The 19,724-nt window shown below is 52.1% G+C and overlaps 1 protein-coding gene across 1 annotated transcript in view; it reads left to right on the top strand.

Annotated features, from left to right (window-relative positions):
* Positions 1-19,467, top strand: part of P4HA3 (prolyl 4-hydroxylase subunit alpha 3) — a 38,715-nt gene extending 19,248 nt beyond the window's left edge. The window contains exons 5-13 of the mRNA XM_050930578.1: positions 1,700-1,751; positions 3,593-3,756; positions 4,928-5,104; positions 6,747-6,811; positions 10,801-10,960; positions 14,366-14,428; positions 15,297-15,365; positions 16,030-16,126; positions 19,016-19,467. Of these exons, the coding sequence (XP_050786535.1) occupies positions 1,700-1,751; positions 3,593-3,756; positions 4,928-5,104; positions 6,747-6,811; positions 10,801-10,960; positions 14,366-14,428; positions 15,297-15,365; positions 16,030-16,126; positions 19,016-19,086 (918 nt within the window). The 3' untranslated portion in view covers positions 19,087-19,467. The remainder of the gene's footprint in view (positions 1-1,699; positions 1,752-3,592; positions 3,757-4,927; positions 5,105-6,746; positions 6,812-10,800; positions 10,961-14,365; positions 14,429-15,296; positions 15,366-16,029; positions 16,127-19,015) is intronic.
* Positions 19,468-19,724: the final 257 nt, after the last annotated feature.

Below are 19,724 nucleotides of genomic sequence, written 5' to 3'. Positions count from 1 at the left end.
CTCCAGCTAGCCAGAGCTTGTGCCCTTTGTCTGCCGGCCAACTCCCCTCCCTCCATTTCCTCCAATAACAAAACTCTTGTTTCATCTCATTCATTTCCCCGCCTGCTCCGCGGCTGCGGCTGTTTTGCTCCAGCACCTCTTGCTGACTGAGCGGCGTGTTACGGTGCGTGGAAGGAAGCCCCTTCTGCTGGCATCCTACCTGCCCCTGCAGCCAGCCTGGATGCTGTCTTTGATCCTCTAAGCCACTAACTCCCCAGATCCCTCCTCGGCCCTGCTCCAGTGACTGCAATTGACTGAATATCAAGCGGCAAGCTCCTTGCACTGAGAGAATCTCATCCTGGCCAGCCAGAATGACTCAGCCTCAAATCCTCTGTCCAGGGGCAGCCTCCCTCCCTCACCCCACTTCCAGGTACCGCTAGCAGCCACTTTTGGCTGTCTACGCTGCTGAGCTTGATTCAGGCCCGGAGAAGCTGGTGTAATGCAGGGCTTGGGCCCCCAGTGATGGCACCTTGTGGTGATGATGCAAGGTGTCAGCATGGCCTGCTCTCTGGCTGGACCCACAGCCAAGCCGCACTGCTCCAGAAGTGGGTGGTGCTGGCTGGAGAGGGGGTGTGGCCTGAACACCCCTATGCCAGCCTCTACTGGGCAGCTTCTAATGGCGCCCAATCGCTCATCAAAGCTAGTGGGATCCTTAGGGGAAGTGTCTTTCCCACCTTGCCCAGGGCACCGGGAGCGTGCGCACGCCGGACCCGAGCCAAAGCCCGATGAAGCCAACAGGCCCCCCGTTGATTTCAGTGGTGCTTTGATTCAGAGTCAGAACAGGTGTGTTGTAAACAAGACACGAGAAGTCATTCTTCCGCTTTACTCTGCGCTGGTTAGGCCTCAACTGGAGTATTGTGTCCAGTTCTGGGCACCGCATTTCAAGAAAGATGTGGAGAAATTGGAGAGGGTCCAGAGAAGAGCAACAAGAATGATTAAAGGTCTTGAGAACATGACCTATGAAGGAAGGCTGAAGGAATTGGGTTTGTTTAGTTTGGAAAAGAGAAGACTGAGAGGGGACATGAGAGCAGTTTTCAGGTATCTAAAAGGGTGTCATCAGGAGGAGGGAGAAAACTTGTTCACCTTAGCCTCCAATGATAGAACAAGAAGCAATGGGCTTAAACTGCAGCAAGGGAGATTTAGATTGGACATTAGGAAAAAGTTCCTAACTGTCAGGGTAGTTAAACACTGGAATAGATTGCCTAGGGAAGTTGTGGAATCTCCATCTCTGGAGATATTTAAGAGTAGGTTAGATAAATGTCTATTAGGGATGGTCTAGACAGTATTTGTCCTGCCATGAGGGCAGGGGACTGGACTCGATGACCTCTCGAGGTCCCTTCCAGTCCTAGAGTCTATGAGTCTATGAGAGTCATCGCCGTTACGACTCTGAATCAGCCTGAGCCGTGATGCTCAGATCAGAATCAGGACTCAGAGCGCGCTTGTACGCAGCCCCTGGTGCATGTGGGTCAGGGACTGACGACGCCAGTGACTCCTGCAGCTGATCTGGCTTTGTTTGTGCCTGAGGTTTGGGCCCATTTCTCTGGTGCATGGTGGGAGCCGAATAGGAGCAGAGGGTAGCGGGTCCTGGCTTGAGCACATGAATATGGGACACCCATTGTACCAGGGACATCCATGTTTCCTCTCTCTCTCTCTCTCCTAGGCAGGAAATGTTTCTCATGCCTTAAGCCTCTCCAGAGAGTTTCTTCACTATGGTATGTGATTGTCAGTGGGAAATCAGTGACTTTTCCCTTCACTCTGGGGAAACTAGGGGTTCTCCAGCTGTGGCCCATGGAGCCCTTTCCCCATGCTGTGCAATACATAACAGGCTGGCAAGGAAGTACAGGGAGAAGGGCTGGAAAGGGTGGGTCCAGGAGAGCCGCTCTTTCCTACACGGCAGGCTGTAAAACTCCTAAACTGCTGAGCTAAATGAGTGCCAGGTTTATAGACCAGCTGCGCTGAGCTCATGCTCACCACAGCTGAGGTGGGGGGGAGGCAATTCACCCCTCCCTCAATTCTTGGGTAGCCAGGGCCAAACTGGCTCCAGGTGCAAGTTAGAGCAGCCCCAGGGTTGCTTTAATGTAGGCCGGGTGCACTGTTCTGTCACACCAGCCTGGCTGCAGTGTACAGTCCAGGTTCTGGCCCGGTCCCCAGGCAATCCTTCGCTGCCTGATGAAGGCAGCATTCATTCTCTTTGCACCACTGGAGTGGCACAAAGGGACCTTAACTCAGGCTGCAGATCAGGCCTAAGGATTTATTGGTCTGACTCTCATGTGTCTCTAGTTGTTACACACTTTTCTAAGTGCCTGAAAATTGTTACCTGAGTGAGTAAACTTCATAACCAACTGACCACTGTGTATGTGCACCACTGACCTCTACTGGCTAGAATTAGAACTGCTACGTGGTATCATATCGGGTCAGGTGATAGAGGCCCCACTTTAGTTCAAGTGGCTCAGGGTGTGGCTTTTAGAGCAGAAGGATCTGTGTTCTGTCCTCACACTCCCCATGAAATTCAGTTTGGCCATGGGATGCAGCATAGGACTGGTGACAACCAGGAAATCCCTTAGTGACTGTGGATTCTAGATTTTAATTAAGGAAGTCTTTGAACCATGATCTGAGGACTTCAATAGCTCAGACACAGGTTTGATACAGGAGTGGGTGGGTGAGATTCTGTGGCCTGCATTGTGCAGGAGGTCAGACTAGATGATCATAATGGTCCCTTCTGACCTTAAAGTCTATGAGTCTATGACAGAAGGGACTTTTGTGATCATCGAATCCAGGGGTTCTCAAACTGCGGGTCACAAGGTTACTACGTGGAGGGTGGTGATCTGTCAGCCCCACACATGGTGGCGATCAGCCTGTCAGCCCCATTCATGGCGGAGAGGCCGAGCCCCTCCCACCCAGCTCCACCCACAGCCCCACTCCACTCCAGCATTTGAAATAGTGTTCAATATCAAAAAATGTGGTTTTAATTTATAAGGAAGGTCATGCTCGGAGGCTTGCTGTGTGAAAGGGTCGCCAACACAAAACATTTGAGAACACTTATCTAATCTGATCTCCTGCATAGCACAGGCCAGAGAACAAAACCCAGTCATTCCTGTGTCAAGCCCATAACTTGTGTCTGAGCTAGCATGTGCCTTTAAGAAAGACAGCCAGTCATGACTTGAAGGCCGCAAGTGATGGAGAATCCACCACGGTCCTTGGTAAATTGTTCTAGTGGAATGAGTTACAATCTTCTCTGATGTTATTTGGTGAGAGAGACAAACTTTCGAGCTTGTCTCTCTCATCAGCAGAAGCCGGCCCATTAAAAGATACAACCTCACCCGCCTTTTCTCTCTAATATCCTGGGACTGACACAGCTACAACAATGCTGCCTGCTGCTGATTTTACTTGTATTCAGCAAAGAAGGCCAGAGCAAACAAAGAAATAGCTGTTAAAATGCTATCAAAGCTGGCAGATGAACTCAGTCAGTGGTGCCTATGTCCGTGGAGTATCGAAACACGGCCAAAGCCACCTGCCGAGGGCTGGGGTAACATGACTGTGCTGTTCCCAACAGATCCCAGCAACAAAAGAATTGCTAGGAACGTCCTGAAGTATGAAAAGCTCTTGATGGAAAGTCCAGAGCATGCCAAGGCTGAGGTGGGCCTGCAGAGGCCAAATGTGACTCACCTGCAGACTAGGGACCTCTATGAAGAGCTGTGTCAGACTCTTGGGTCACAGGTATGGAGCCTTGAGCCTTCATGCAGGGCTGGGGGGTGACGGTGAACGAGACCCACTCACATCTTCTTGCCCAGGACAGCCCCGATGTGCGCCTCACACCTGGCCTAGCAGCTCCCCTCTGGGGAGGTAGCTCCCACTGCCCAGGCAGTCCTGTTGTGACACAGACGCACATCTGCTAGTGTAATCCCCTGGTTGGTGTTTGTTGTGTGCCCACCTCTGTGCCCTCTCTCCGGAGAGTTTGGGGCTGGCCTAGCCCCCAGCGCCGGAGCCTGGCTCTAGACTCAGGCCCTTGAGTGCTGCAGGTCCCCTGCTCTGTCTCTGGAGGGCCCCAGTAGCCATCACATAATAGCAGCTTTGGGTCACTGTCAGCCTAGATCAGGTTTGAGCCGATATCCCTGAGCTGACTCTGTGACCCATTGCCAGCCCCCGGGATCCAAGGTCCTGCCTCGTCAGCGCTGCAGGCGAAGGCTTTGCAGCCCTGGGTAAATTCTAAGCACGATCCCGCTGAGAAAGAGGGAGCATACGGCTCAGGGCACCTGATGCTGCCCCTTTCCCCAGCACTAGATGAGGTTCAGTCCCCTATAAGCTGAAGTCTCCAGCCGCCGCCTCAGTGGGGTAGCCAGGTGGACGGAACAGGGGGAGCGATCAGAAAAAAAGGTGCCACCCGCTCGGCACTTGTCCTCACCCGGGTCTTCGGCGGCACCTCGGCGGCGGGACCTTCACTCGCTCCACGAAGCTTCGGCGGCACCTCGGCGGCGGGACCTTCACTCGCTCTGCAGGGCTTCGGCAGCACCTCGGCGGCGGGACTTTCACTCGCTCCACGAGGCTTCGGCGGCACCTCGGCGGCGGGACCTTCACTCGCTCCGCGGGGCTTCGGCGGCACCTTGGTAGCAGGACCTTCACTCGCTCCGCGGGGCTTCGGCAGCATTTCGGCGGTGGGTCCTTCAGTGCCACCAAAGACACCTGGAGCAAGTGAAGGGCCTGCTGCCGAAGACCTGGAGTGCTTCCCCGTCAGTAAAAGCGCCACAGCAGGTGGCACCTTTTTTTGTGAGTGAGTTAAAAAGGTGCCACTTTTGGGGAACGTGCTCGGGAGAGTGGCCGCTCCTCCTGCTCTCCCAGCTACACTATTGCGTGGCCTCCTCACACATTCCTTGGACTGGTTTCCTTTCAGCCAACCCAGTATCAGATCGCAGCCCTCCATTGTTCGTACGAGACGAACGACAGCCCCTACCTGATCCTCCAGCCGCTGAAAAGAGAGCTGCTCCGGCTGCAGCCGTACGTAGCCCTGTACCACGACTTCGTCAGCGACCTAGAGGCGGAGAAGATCAAGGGGCTTGCAGCTCCCTGGGTGAGTTCATCAGACAAGGCTCCTTACAGAGCTAATGCACACACCTGTCCTCATACAGCTCTATGCGGCAGAGAACCACTTGTCAATCACCTAGCAGCCACGAGCTGCCTTTCCAGGGCAAGCGGGGAGGGGATGTGATCTGAATGCAGACAAATGGGAGCGTCTGGACAGCTAGAGGTGGGTCTGAATCCCATCCACACGTCCAGAGATAACCCACAAGATAGTTCAGCACTTGGTCAGGCCTTCATGACTCCAGCTCCACCTACACCTGCACCCTGTGTTGGGATTTTAGCCTTAAGCCTTAAGCTCCTTCCGTGCCAAAGGACGTGGGTCCGAGCAGCATTGCGGCCGAGAGCTAAGTGTTTTTCAGGACTGGGTGATTTCTAGAAGATCTGCTTTAATTTAGCCAGGTATTGTGGCAGGGACATTCTCTGGCCTGTGCTATGCAGGAGTGGTTGTAGCATGTTGACCCCAGGATATGAGAGGGACGCTGGGGGTTAGGTCAGATCTTTCATTGGCCTAAGTTCTGTGGGTGGAAGAGACAAGCTTTCGAGCTCCCAGAGTTCAGTGTGGCATTAAAATCTACGAATCCAGCTAAGTTCCTCAACGCAGAAGCCATCTTAGAAACGCAAACGAGTGTCTCGCCTAACACACTGATGGCATGTTCACGGCCTGGCTGCCTGCACCGGTTGCCAGCTCACCACTTGGAACAGGCGATGACAGTCACTAGCGATCGTACAGCGGCGTGAGATTGTCGAGCGGCTGGTTCTTTAGGAGGGCAGGGGGCTAGTGGCGGATGGTCTCCCAGCCAGAGGAACGCGAGTAAGAAGCTGCTATCTAGAGGTAACAAAAAGAGAGGGACGGAACCGTCCACTCATCAGCCCTGAGTTTAAACGCTTTGTTCTGACGTAAACCGCATGGCTCTAGCTGCCTCTCTGGGCTCCTGGAGGAAGACCTGCTGCCTTGGTACTGGAGCAAACCAGCCCCTGTGGAGATTAGTAACTGAATCCAGGGCCGACAAGTCGTCAGTGCTGTAGGTCTGGGGCTGTACGAGAGCCGCCCAAGCTCAGCCTCTTGCTGGGCCCAGCTCGCCTCTCCCTCCCGCTGTCTGGCATGTGTGGAGTGTCTCATCACAGCGCTCGTGGGGCCTGCCCTGTTACAGGGAGGACTGTGCATATTGGGGGGAGGGATGGCTCAGTGGTTTGCTCATTGGCCTGCTAAACCCAGGGTTATGAGTTCAATCCTTGAGGGGGCCATTTAGGGAACTGGGGTAAAAATCTGTCTGGGGATAGGTCCTGCTTTGAGCAGGATGTGGGACTAGATGACCTCCAGAGGTCCCTTCCAACCCTGATATTCTATTATTCCCCTCCTGCCACAGCTACACCTGAGTATCAATGGGAAGGGAACTTGTTGGGCCAGCTACACCAGCCAGCAGCAGGCATTTCAGTGCCCTGCTGTTGCTGGCTGGGTAATAGCACCCCAACTTTGTGCGCCCGATCCCGGCACAAAGCCTGAATGCACAGATCCATAGCTCCTGCCTTAATCCACCCAGGAGTGTATGTGCCTGCTGGCCGCCACTGCAGCTCCCATATTTGTTACATCCTCTGACTATCTCTTGTGCTCTTGTCTCCCTGTTGCTCAGCTACAGAGATCAGTGGTTGCCTCGGAAGAGACGCAGCAGAAAGCGGAGTACCGGATAAGTAAGAGGTAATTAACCCCCGGGACGTTCGGGCGCCAGGGTTCTCACAGCAGGAATTCCACACCTGGTTGAACTACCTTGCAGGGCTGCCTAAGGGAAATGGTTTCACTGCCACGGCATCTGACCCATCTTATTGTTAATCATATTACACAGTGCCTAGAGGCCCCTAACTAGAGCAGGGTCCCATTGTGCTAGGTGCTGTACAAACACACAGCGTACGTCTACACTGCAATGGGGCAATTGCAGCATGTGTGGACCTATCCGAGTTAGCATTGACTTAGCTAGCTCCCATACCAACAGCAATGAAGCTGCAGCAGCCCAAGCTAGCTGCTCGATTACGTACCCAGGCTCCCTGGCGAGCTTGTACTTGGGTGGCTAGTCCGTGCTGCCACGGCTTTACTGCTATTGGTACCCAGGCTACGGCTCCACGTGCTGCAGCTGCAGATTGCAGTGTAGACACACCCAGGGAGACAGCGCCCCTGCCTTGAAGAGTTTGCAGATAGACACAGCAGACAGGGGAAGGATTATCCCCTCCCCCCCCCCATTGTACAGATGAGGGACTGAGGAATTTTTATGCCCAAATGCACACAGGACACCCGCTTTGTACCTCGCTTGCCTGGTGTAACTCAGTCCAGCAGTCACGCCCGATTGACCTGGGTGCAAGATGGGGAATCAGACTTAGACGGTCTGGGGCAGACCTGGATGTTCAAGGACTCCTTGCCAGGAAATGTGCTGAGTAACAATGAAAGGGACCGAGGCCTCTTCAGTCACCTCTCACTAGGAGCTGGGAACGTCTGTGTCCCAGGGTGTGTCCACACCGGAGCTGGAGGGGCAATTCCCAGAGTGAGGAGACAGCCCTGCGCTAGTGCCGATCGAGCTGACGCACTAAAAATAGAGTAGGAGCCTGTCTGAGACCCTAGGTCTGTATTCCGGGCAGTTCTCGGCCATTCCACTGCGGCAACACCGCTTTTATTTGTAGCACACTAGCTCAATCGGAGTTAGCGCGGGTATAGTCACTCTGGCTGGAAATTCCACCTCCAGCTCCAGTGTCGACAGTCCCGCAATGACGCAAAGCAGGGTGATTGAACAGCTGTGAGATGGGAGTGATATTGACTAATCTCACATGGGAGGGACATTAGACCATTCTCACCTTTGGCTGGATTTAAACCAGTATCCTCGGAGTGTGGGGCTCCAGATCCCATCCCTGGTCTCTGAGCTCCCCTGCAGTGACAGGCTTTTCAGTCTGCAGTGGGAAGAGAATGCATTGCTGGAACTCAGACGATCCCTTGCTGAGACCGAAAGGACAGTTATCCTGGCTCCCTGCAGAAGAGGAAAGAGTTAAATCCAGAATCCAGGCCCGGCGTAGTGTGGCTTTGCAGTGATCCCAGTAAATATTTCCAGGCTCAACCTTCCAGCGTCATCCCCAGACGCCCCGTTTAATGGAATTCCATTCCCAGGCCCAAAGCCAGCAAGACAGAGTGAATTTTTAACCCCTGCCGCTCCAGGGAGCTGCTAACGAAGGCAGAAGGGGCACTAGAAAAGGTCACCCCATTGCCAGTGAGAAGGTGTTTGTCATGACAGGACCCAGAAAAGGGAGGGGGGATTAAACCATGGGGAGAAGGAAATGGTAACTAGATACATTAATTTAAAAGACAATGACCTAGATCCCCTAACCAGATGAACTCACCTCCAGTGCTCACAGTGTCTGATAGAGAAATCCAGACTACACACAGCACTTCCCCGCCAAGCATCTGAAAGCCCTTCATATTCAGTCATTAATTCTAGCCACCACCTCTGCAATAAGGTACCTGTTAGTATAATTACTGCTGTCGTACAGATGGGGTAAACTGAGGCACGGAGACTTGAACAAGTCGGCACAGTAAGTCAGCGGCAGAGGGAAGACTGAATCCAGCCATACTAACTCCTAAGCCCCTGCACAAACCAGCAGACCCCACTAGTCACAATTGAGGTACAATATAAAAAGCAAGACCGGATTTGTCTCCAGATTTAACGTTTTGGGTGTGAAGCTGGTTTCTCTACAAACCTCGTAATGACACTGAAAATCCCTCCGGCTGAAAAACAACAGAACAAATCAGACACTTCAGACGTATGTCTGGGCGGTATTCAGTTATTTGTTAGCCAGCAGATGATTTATTCCTTATGGGGGCTCTGCAGGCTACATTCTGCCCCGATGACTCGCCCGCGCTGTGTAATGTGACCCCACCATGCAGGCAGCAGTACATGGTCATCGGCAAGAGGCAGCCATTGAATGAGATGATTTTCTTTCCTGCCTTCTCAGGATTGTCGGGCCAGTCCCCCGCCTTTCTACACATTCCCCGAAACCCCAAAGTGGCTGCAGCAGCAACTTAAGGCAGGATCCTCGGTGTTTATGTAGCTCAGCCCGAGGCTTGGTCCATGCACAGAATTTGCAGTTTAGCGAAATGGGTGCCAGCCCCAGTGTGGGCACTCTTCTGCCAGCCAGTGCCATTCTGGGTTCTCATTGACAACGTTGGCACCGAGCCCTTGGGACCGGCAGGGCGGGCGGTTGGGGAGCAGGGTGGCTTTGCACCTTTGCAATATTCTCTCTTTGGACTGGCAGAGTCACTCTAGCTCACGGGTGTCTGAGCCTCTCCCTCCTTGAGTCAGGTGACCTGGGCCAGCTGCAGCTGTGCCCTGGGTATCCATCACAGTATAGATCTACCCTAACCTCTCTGAGCCTCAGTTGTCCTTCCGTACAATGGGGATACAATACCTCTTCCTTGTCCTCACCTTCTGTCTGTCTTCTCTATTGTAAGCGCTTTGAGGCAGGGACTATGGCCCAGATCCTCAAAGGTATTTGGGCATCTAACTCCCATTGAAATCAAAGGGAATTAGGTGCCTAGGTGGCTTTGAGGATCTGGACCTGGCTGACCGTGTGCGCATGTACCGCACCTAGCGCAATGAGGCACTGACTGTGCTTGAGGCCTCTAGGTACCAATGTCATATAATAATAAATAGGTGCCATTCATGGAATTTAGCGTTGGGTTTAGATTTCATACCCCCCACCCCCACCCCGTAGTGTTTGGATCCAGGGTGCTGGTTCTGGCCTGTTTCTAGCTAAAGTGGAGAACAGAATCTGGCAGGTGATTAGATGCTGGAATGCTCTGAAAGGCTGGACGACAGCAGCGCCAATGTCAGCAAACAGATCCGGTAGAAGAATACGGTTTCCACGCACTGATCCAAAACACGCTGCCTCCAGGACTATGACAAAGGCAAAGGCCTTCGACATGAATACTCCAGGCACAGCAAGAAGCTTCCAGGGCTGCACCCAGAGAAACCAGCTCCAAGAAAGTAAAGATCCCTTCGCTGGACACATTTTACCTGCCAGCCTTCAGAGAGCAGCTAAGCCCCCTGCCATGCACCCGTCTCTGTATGGAGCGACCTCTGTCTGAGTGAGGCATTCAGCCACTGGCAGCAAGTTAGAGGCAGGAGAAAAGCTGATTTTGTTTCAGGAACAGGAGACCTGGGGATGGGTGGGAGGATTTCCTGGCTCTGCCACAGACTCACTCTGTGAGCTTAGACAAGTCACCTCGCACTAGCTTTTGAAAGGGGTGTAGGTGCCCAAAGATGTAGATAGGTACCCAAATACCTTTCCAAATCTGGCCCTTAGAGCCTAAACTGAAGCCCATTTGAGTCAATGAAAAGACGCCCATTGGGCTGTAGATCATGGTCGTATTGCACATGTGAATTAGGGGTTTGCCACAAGTGGATTTTCCCTTGTAAAAATTCTGGCCCTTTGCCTCTCCGTGCCTCAGTTTCCCTATCCATCCCATAAGGATAATAACCCTGACCGTACTGCACCTTACAAACATGGGGTCAAATTTGTCCCTGGGGATCTCTTTCCTGGTGGAACCGATTGACTCTGGCTCATTGGGCATTTAGAAAGATTCCACCTATGAGGATCCTGCTGCCAGCTGTTCTTGGCGACCCCTCTGAGCTTGTCTGCTATGCATTCTAGCGCCTGGCTGAAGGACACCGTTGACCCAGTGATTGTGTCACTAGATCAGAGGATCGCAGCCCTGACTGGCTTGGACATTCGGCCACCGTATGCAGAGTACCTACAGGTGGTGAATTATGGGATAGGTGGACACTACGAGCCTCATTTTGATCATGCCACTGTAAGTAACAAAGCCCGTGAGACTGGATCACAAAGGGTAATTTTCACATAGAGCCTGAGCCAATGATCACTGAAGTCAACGGGAGGCTTTCCATTGGCATCGGTTGGCACTGTATGGGGCTCACCGTGCCACGCAGCAGCTTCTTGTGTTTCAGTATCGCGTCAGGGCTGTCGCACTGTTCAGTCTATGCCATGGGATTAGTCAAGGCTGATTCCCCACTCTGGCACTCTGAGTGCAGAAGGTGGGGGCCCGCAAGGATTCTAAAAATTAATACTGGCAACTCCAGGCTTGTATTAAACTCCCAAGGTCACAGCTTCTCTCTGACCTTGGATGGGTAGATGCTGCCACCACCCAAGTGCAGAACCCCTTTGAGAGCCCAGGAAGGCACACTTGGGAATTTCTTTCTGTGGGGTGCCCTCAAGTCCTTTCACCCACCCACCCCCTCCGGGGAAGAGGTGAGAAAGGAGAAAAAAGAAAAAAAGGGAAATCAGCTGTTGCCACCAGTCCCCTATAAGCTGGAGTCTCCAGATGCCGCCTCAGTGGGGTAGCCAGGTGGACGGAACAGGGGGAGCGACCTGAAAAAAAGGTGCCACCCGCTCGGCACTTGTCCTCACCCGGGTCTTCGGCGGCACCTCGGTGGCGGGACCTTCACTCGCTAATTAAACAACATGTGCACAAACCTCTTAGGACACAAAAATTCAATCCTGTTCTTAAAACAGGTAAATTTTATTAAGAACAAAACAAAAAAAGAGAGAGAAAATACATCTGGAAACTTAGGCTATTGCTAGATTTAAAAAACCCACTTACAAAAATTAAGCATCAAGAATAACCCTCTTGAGGTCCAGCTTAAAGGTTACAAGCAAAACAAAAGCATTTGGGGTTAGCACAGAGGAGTCCACAAGCCATAAAGAAATAAACAGAGCTAAACCTAATCGTGTCGTCCTAGACATTTCCTGAGCTATTCACATATCTGGGGTTTTTAATGCGTAGTTTCTAGGTCTGATCTGATGACTTTTCATACCGGACCCAAAGCTTTTTACAGCATCGCTGCTCTGTCCCCCATCTCTGGAAAACAACTTAGACAGACAGAGGGGAAGTTTTTCCTCAATTTTAAAAGGTTCTAGCCTTCCCACTGGCTCTTTTGGCCAGGTGCCCACTCCCTTCCTTTTACCTATGCATGGTTGGACTTTTTAACCCTTTACAAGTAAAGCAAGTAGAGAACAGCGATGAAGAGGGATTTTATAGCTAACTGGCTGGCTGGGTCCAAAAAAGGGAGCAACCCCCCCACCCCACTTCATTTATCACAGGATTCTTTGGCATGATCCTTTCCACCTGACTGGAACTCCAAGAGCTGTTGTCTCTCTATGACAGAGAAGATGCCCAAAGAGGCACCAACGCCCAACTCATCTGTAATCAACGGTGCCTTGGGGCTGGACTTGTCCATGGGGCCCCGTAACATATTCTAATTGCCCTTGCTCCTGTGAATGAATCAGCCAGTCACAGCATAGCTGGCCAGAAGGGCATTTTGTAACCTAATTACAGCTGGGTGACGTGTTTTCACTGAAACCCTTGTTTGATGAAAACAGGCTTTTCAACCACAATGAAAAAAATCACTGGCACATTTTTTGGTTGACGTTTTCAGGCTTTTTGTTGAAAAAATGGAAATGGAATTTTTTTTTCAGTAAAATCAAATCTTTGGTTTGGGGTTAAAAAAAATCAGCATTTTTAAATGGAAACGTTTTACTGGAAAATCTCCTGGTTTGGGTTTGGGATATTTCAATGAAAACACAAAGCATTTCCATGGGACATTTTGAAAGAATGAAAACATTTCACATTTCCAGTGAAAAATAATTGGTATTGTAAAGCCAGTTCTATATGTACAGTAACTCCTCGCTTAACGTTGTAGCTATGTTCCTGAAAAATGCGACTTTAAGCGAAACGATATTAAGCAAATCCAATTTCCCCATAAGAATTAATGTAAAAGAGGGGAAGGTAGGTTCCAGGGAAATTTCTTTCACCAAACAAAAAACTTTATTTTATATATATATATATATATATATATATATATATATACACACACACACACACATTATAAGTTTTAAACAAACAATTTAATACTGTACGCAGCAATGATGATTGAGAAGCTTGGCTGAGGTGGTGAAATCAGAGGGTGGAAGAGGGTGGGATATTTCCCCAGTAAGGGAATGCCTTACTGCTCAATGACAAACTAGCATTCGGCAGAGCCCTCAAGGGTTGTTCATGTAGCCTCACACTCTACAAGGCAACACAAATGGAGGGAGGGGAGACAACATGACAGGGGGAGACAGAGACACACACCGTGCATGAGAGAGAGATGTGCATTGCCCCTTTAAGTACGCTGGCCCCACTCTAAGTACACTGCCTTTTTAAGTAGATCCAGCAGTTGAGACAGCAGCTGCTGCCAGCATGCTCCCTCCGTCCTAAGTCCTGTTGCGTCTCACCCTGCTCTATGGAGAGGGGGTAAGCAGGGGACAGGAGTAAGGGGGAGGGGGACACTCTGACATTAGCCCCCCCGCACAGCAAGCAGGAGGCTCCCGAGAGCAGCTCCAAGGCAGAGGGCAGGAGCAGCACATGGCAGTGGGGGAGGAGGGACAGTTGAACTGCTGGCAATTGGTAGCCTGCTGGGCGGCTGCCGCACAGGAAACTTAGGGCAGTGGGGAGCTGCCAGTCCACCCTGGTTCCAAGCCCCCACCAGCTAGCTGCAATGGGCTGCTCTTCCTGCAAGCCATGGACAAAGCAGGCGGCTGCCAAACGTTGTTATAAAGGAGCACTGTGCAACTTTAAACACGCATGTTCCCTAATTGATCAGCAACATAACAATGAAACAACGTTAAGCGGGACAACCTTAAGTGAGGAGTTACTGTATTATACTATAAGCTGGGTTCTGCTCTCCCTTGCACCTGTTTACACCTGGGTGATGACTGATTTCAGTAGAGTGACTCCTGATTAACATGAGTGTAACTTAGATCAGAATCTGCCCTGTATCCATTGTTTCCATCGTAGTAAAGACTTGCAGGCCTTGATGTAAGGGATGGTAAATATAGAAGAATCCAGTGCCTATGCTTTGAATGGCAGCCGTGTTTAGGAATCTGCTGCAAGATTATTTGCTTATCGGCCCCGAGGTGGCAGATGCAAATGTGTGGCATAGGTGACCTTGTCCATTGGTCTGTCCTGTTGTTAATTTCTAATTTCTGATTGCAAGCAACTGGGCACTGTGTATCTTATTAAGGTAGATCGTGCTTTTGGCCTGAACTGCTTCCTTTGAGCGCAAGGCCATGTCCCATAGCACTGGTAACATTAAGCTCTGTTATGAATAGTGCAGCAGTGCTGGGTCCGTGAATGAACAACTGTTCTCTTTTGATGCAGTCGAGAAAGAGCCCCCTTTACAGAATGAAGTCGGGTAACAGACTGGCCACAGTCATGATCTATGTGAGTATTCCTTGCCAGCTGGGGCCTGGACAGGCTTTTGTTTCTTAATGCGTGTGAAGGGGGGTAAAAGATGTCTGGGCATACCATTCGCAGGGAGCCTCGATCACGCTAAGCTGCAACCCTGTCAGGCAATGAGATGTGTTGTGGGCTAGTGATTAGAGCAGGGAGCCTCCTGGTTTCTCTTCCCAGCTGCAACGGTTGGACTAGGAGTGAACGTGTGCTATACAAGCTCTGTCCGCAATCCCAGACCAGCTGGATGTTCCTGATTAAAAGGATCAGCAGTGAAAGAATTAAGAATGTTTCAGGATGTCAATAGGGTTCAGGGTTAACACCCAGTTGAGATGGATTAAGGCAGTCCACATCTCTCTGAGCTCTGGGTTACAGCCCCACATCAAGTCACAGGCAAGAGGTTTTCTTCCCTATCACTGGGGCTAGACATATGGTTTCAAAGCTCAGATTCTACAGAACCTCGGCACAGGATTGATACAATGAGCCAGTCAGTAGCTAACACCAGCCTAGCTCTGCCCTTGCTGGTGTTAATTATGTGCACCAGGGTATGAGTTAGCTCAGGTAGGACATTCCAGGCGGTGTTAAAAAATACAGAGACGTCTGTGAGAGAAGCCAACAAACTGGCTTAAAGGCAGCATTGGCAGCGCAAGGCAACAAGGTGATAAAAGACAAGAACAGACAAGCGGGGAAGGGCAGAATTGTGCAGGGCCTTGAAGGCCATGTGACCTCAAGCAAATCGAAGTGTCGCTCTGTGCCTCAGTTTCCCCATGTGAAAAGCAGCTTCCTCAGTAAAGCGCCCCCTGTGAAAGAGGCTTTGTAAACACACAGTGTGACAGTGAGCGCTGCCCTTGTTTTCCAGCTGAGCTCGGTAGATGCCGGAGGATCCACTGCCTTTATCTATGCAAACCTCAGCGTGCCTGTGGTCAAGGTGAGTGGGAGTTTTTTCCAGCATGAGCTCCAGCAATATAGTTTCTCCAGTCTCTAGCTCTTTATGCAGAAGATTTGCAGTGGGCCAGCAGCTCACTGACACATGGACCCTGAAAGCCCATTTACACTGTTGGGAGTGGCCAAGCCAGGAACAGAAGCCTGGTCTCCTGACCCACGTTCAGTGCTTTAGCCACAAGACAGCCATTGCCCCATTGGGCAATGGAGTCTCCTTCCCCAGGGAGTGCTAAGCAGCTGTAGCAGTTTGCAGCCTTTGCAAAGCGATTGTCTCGGTCCCCTCCAGTTTAATGGGCAGGCTGGGAGCAGGCTGAATAACAAGGGTGTGTATGCAACAAACTGCTCCTCCATCAACTTTTCTTCTCGAGCAATGAAATGAGCGTGTACCTTGGGCACCACGGGCACCAACAGGTCATTTCAGTGCGTGGTTGGGTGTGGGACAGCTGCCATGCTGGGAGACAGAACTGGGGAATGCCAGAGCCAAAAGCATTAACTGCTACAGCTCGCGCTACACCTCCCAAGAAGGGACTGCAACAGACTCCGATCTGCTGTGGATGAGCAGCGACAGCACCTGTGACGCGCTCCCCAGTGGGCGCCGCGTGCTGCCGAGGGAACCCCTCCATCCATCATGCGTCTTGTCTCGTTTCCAGAATGCAGCTCTGTTTTGGTGGAACCTTCACAGGAACGGAGCCGGGAACGGGGACACCCTCCATGCCGGCTGCCCAGTGCTCGCGGGAGACAAGTGGGGTAAGAGACACCGAAGAGCATCACAATGCACAGCCCGCTAGTCTCCTGGGTCAGGGGCTCTGTTATTTTAAACCCTGGTGCAGTGGAACACTGGCAAAGGATGGCCTGGCAGAGGGCATCAAGCTAGTTACCCTGGCTGCCCAGAGTGGGCATGCTAGTACAGGCAGGAAGTAGGGATGAGATGGTGCTGCAATGCCAAAATAGCCACAGGGCAGAGGGACTAGGCAGAGACACCTTCAAATCACTAATAATCCTCTGCAACAGAAGTTCCATCCACTTTGCAAAAAATGGTGTCCGGGTGCGGGATACTTAAACATCACTTCACCCCTTCTGAAAGGTGGCCACCTCTGAGGTGAAGGTTGGCAGCTGTTTAACTGTTCATTGCAGTGCTGCATGACAGTTTAGGACAGGATGTGGAGAATACTGTGTCTGACTGACACTATAGGGAGAATTTAGGGAACTACAGTGTAAAGTCCAGAAGTAGAATTTGGCCAGCACGCCCTGACGCTAGTGAAAAGTGACTTGAGACCATTTAACACCCAGAAGTGGTCAGGACCTTAGTTTTACATTTCCTCCAATAGCCAAAACCTCCAGGAAGACAATGTGCCTCTAGCACCAGAGCACCACCTGCTGGATTGCCACATCTCTGCTCTAGCTCCATAGGGAGGTCTCCCATACATGTATTAAGCCAACCTGGCCCTGCTTAGCTTTTGAGAGCTGGGAGGCTCATAACACACAAAGCTCACATTAAAATAAACCCAGCAAAGGTAATGTTCTTGGATTTTAAAGCACTTTACAAAGGAGGACCTCATCCCCATTTTACAGGTGGGGAAAATGAGGCGCAGAGCGGTGACATGAATTGTACAGGGACCCACATAACATGAATGCACCAAGACTAGCACACAGTTCCTCTGACTCCCACGTGTGGCCTTTGGCCCAAACTGCAGGCGTGCGTCTAGAATGCCGCCTGGATGTGTTTACCGTATCTGTCAGTCACAGCCAGCGCTCAGCTGATTGTCAGCGTTGAGCTGTGATTGGATGCTCCCACTGGGCAGTATTCGCTCTTGTTCTGAATGGACCGAGGCCATCTGAAGCAGAGCATCAACAGGTGCTCAGGCCAGTGGGGAATCAGCCCTGCCGATGAGTGGTGTCTAACATGCAAATTTTATATCTCATGCAAAATGGGATGGTTTCAGCTGCAAACAATCACAGAAATGACCTATATGCCAGTTGGCAGCAATGTCTAGTGGTTAGAGCAGAGGGGCTGGGGAGTCAGGACTCCTGGAGGTCTAGTCCCCACTGTGTCCGTGACCTTGGACGAGTCCCTTCACCTCCCCGCTGTACCTCAGTTTCCCCAGCTGCAGAGCTAATCCTGCCCTGGGACAGAGGGGCTGGCTGAGGGTTCATGCCTGATTCATTCAGCGCTTGGCAATGGCCCTATGGCACATGCTAGGAAAGCATCAGAGGTTACTGCTTCTCCTCATGCTAGCCTGTGGCTCTGCCCAGGCCTGGGACAATTCCTGTTGCCATAGTAACGAGTATCCTTCAAAGCGGGAAGGAGGCGTCAAAAATAAAGCTAGTCTGGGGGTGTAAGTAAAAGCCGGACTTGCTCCCTCCCTGTGAAGATGGCGGCCAGCCCGGAGGTTGGGCCCACATCTTCCCAGCACCCTTGGCGCCCCAGCCTGGAGCCTGCTCTGGCTTCAGTTCAGCCGGCTCTGGACCTTCCCTTGGTCTGGAGCAGTTTCTGACGGGGAGGATGTGCCAGGGCTGCCTGTGCTAGCACGGGACTGTGACCCAGCAGGTTCCTTCCCATCCTACGGGCCATGCTTTCCAGTCAGGGAGCAGTTCTGCATTGTTGCAGGGAGGGCGCCAGAGCTCCAGCTGCGCTTTCTCCAGCCGCTGAGCGCATCCCCTGCCGGGTTCCCCAGCACCCGCCGCTGCAGCAGCTTGGCACTGCCCGGGGAGTGAGCGCCGCGCTGCCAGCTCCCTCCCAGACCGATCCGTCTCGGTGTCTCTACACAACAAGCAGCCTGGGTCGGTGGACTGGGGCTCGCATGGCTTGGGCTACCGCCCTAAGAATAGCCCCTCAGGCTGGAGCTCGGGCTCCACAGACCATCCACCTCCCCAGACTTCATAGCCCGAGCCACAGCGGCTATGTGGCCTTTGTAGCCCGAGCCCGTGAGCCGCAGTCTGTTGCCCCAGGCTCTGGGACTCGCTGCTGCTCCCACTACAGACGTGCGCTCATCCAGCAACGCACACCCTCCCTTTACCCTTGGGAGAATGCCTCCCACTGGAGGCTCCCCACGGGCTTTCCAAGCATTAGTGGCTTTACACTCAATCATCCCATCTCTGGCATGGCCAGAGCCAGCTGCTTCAGGAGAAGAGGTAAGAAAGGCCTAGGAGATAACCTGCTCATTGGGGAGTTCTCCCTCTGACCTCTTCAGTCAGTTGGTGGCTGCCTCAGGAGGGGCTGTATCCCTTCCTAGCATCTTTGTTACTCTCGCTATTTTAGAACTGGGGAAACTGAGGCAGGGAGCACTTCACGCCAGAATTTTCAGCCCTTATGGAATCACCCAAATAAACGGCCAGATTTTCAAAAACAGCTCAGCCTGCTGTGGGGCAGAGCCCTTGAATATCTGGCCCTGAGCAATTTTGGATGCTTAACTTGAGTCAGTGTCTGAGCCAGGACTAGAACAAACCCCTGGCTCTTAGTCCTGACCACTCCCTGCTCCCTGTCTGCTGCAGGGTGTGATTCCTTAGCAACTGGCGGATGGGCTGAACTGGCTTAGCTTCTCCTCCACCTCCACCCTCTGAGACTGTCTCCTGTTTAACACGTCCGGATGCCCAGCACCACCCCCTCTCAGTGTGTGTCGCCCCCGTCTCTTACAGTGGCAAACAAATGGATCCACGAACACGGGCAGGAGTTCCGAAGGCGGTGCAGCCCCGACCCAGACGACTAAGGGCCGGAGCAGAGCGTGAGCACCCCACCCAATCCAAAGGCATGGGAGGAGGTGGGGAATGGAAACCCACCGCCATCAGAGCTGGAAGCAGGGACCACCTGGAAAAGCCAGCTGGTTGGCTGCAAGGGAATATGGCCTGCTGCCAAGGCAGCACGTCTCAGCCAGGCTTCCTCTGCTGCGTATTGAGTCTAAGGATCTAGGAGGGGGGAATGGAACAAAAGTCACTGTGGGAGGGGAGCAGGGAACTTGTAAGGAGAGAAAGAGGCTGCTGGGTGCGCCGGGGCTGGCTCAGCTGTGGAACAAGAACAGCATAAAGGGCGTGATGCCGTTCCTAGGACGTTTTCATGGCCAACGGGGAGGAACTAGGCTGAGGGCCAGAGTCTGATTTCAGTTACATTGACTGTGTTGAATCACTGACTTCAACTTTTGGTTGGCACCAGTGTCATTTAGAGCAGAGTTTGGTCTCTCAGGGGAAAATAAAGCAAAGGGAGACTGAATAGCTGGGGCAGTCCCCTAATGGGGTGACTCTGACCTGAACAATATGCTGGAGGAATCAGTGTTGCATTGGGTGAGGGTAAGGCAGCGGTACTCAGATCTACCTGGATCCAGGCTGACTGGAGAATGTTATGACCCCAGGC

This window comes from Gopherus flavomarginatus, chromosome 1, assembly GCF_025201925.1.
Source record: "Gopherus flavomarginatus isolate rGopFla2 chromosome 1, rGopFla2.mat.asm, whole genome shotgun sequence".
Taxonomy (NCBI): domain Eukaryota; kingdom Metazoa; phylum Chordata; order Testudines; family Testudinidae; genus Gopherus; species Gopherus flavomarginatus.
This window is presented reverse-complemented; position numbering and strand designations above follow the sequence as displayed.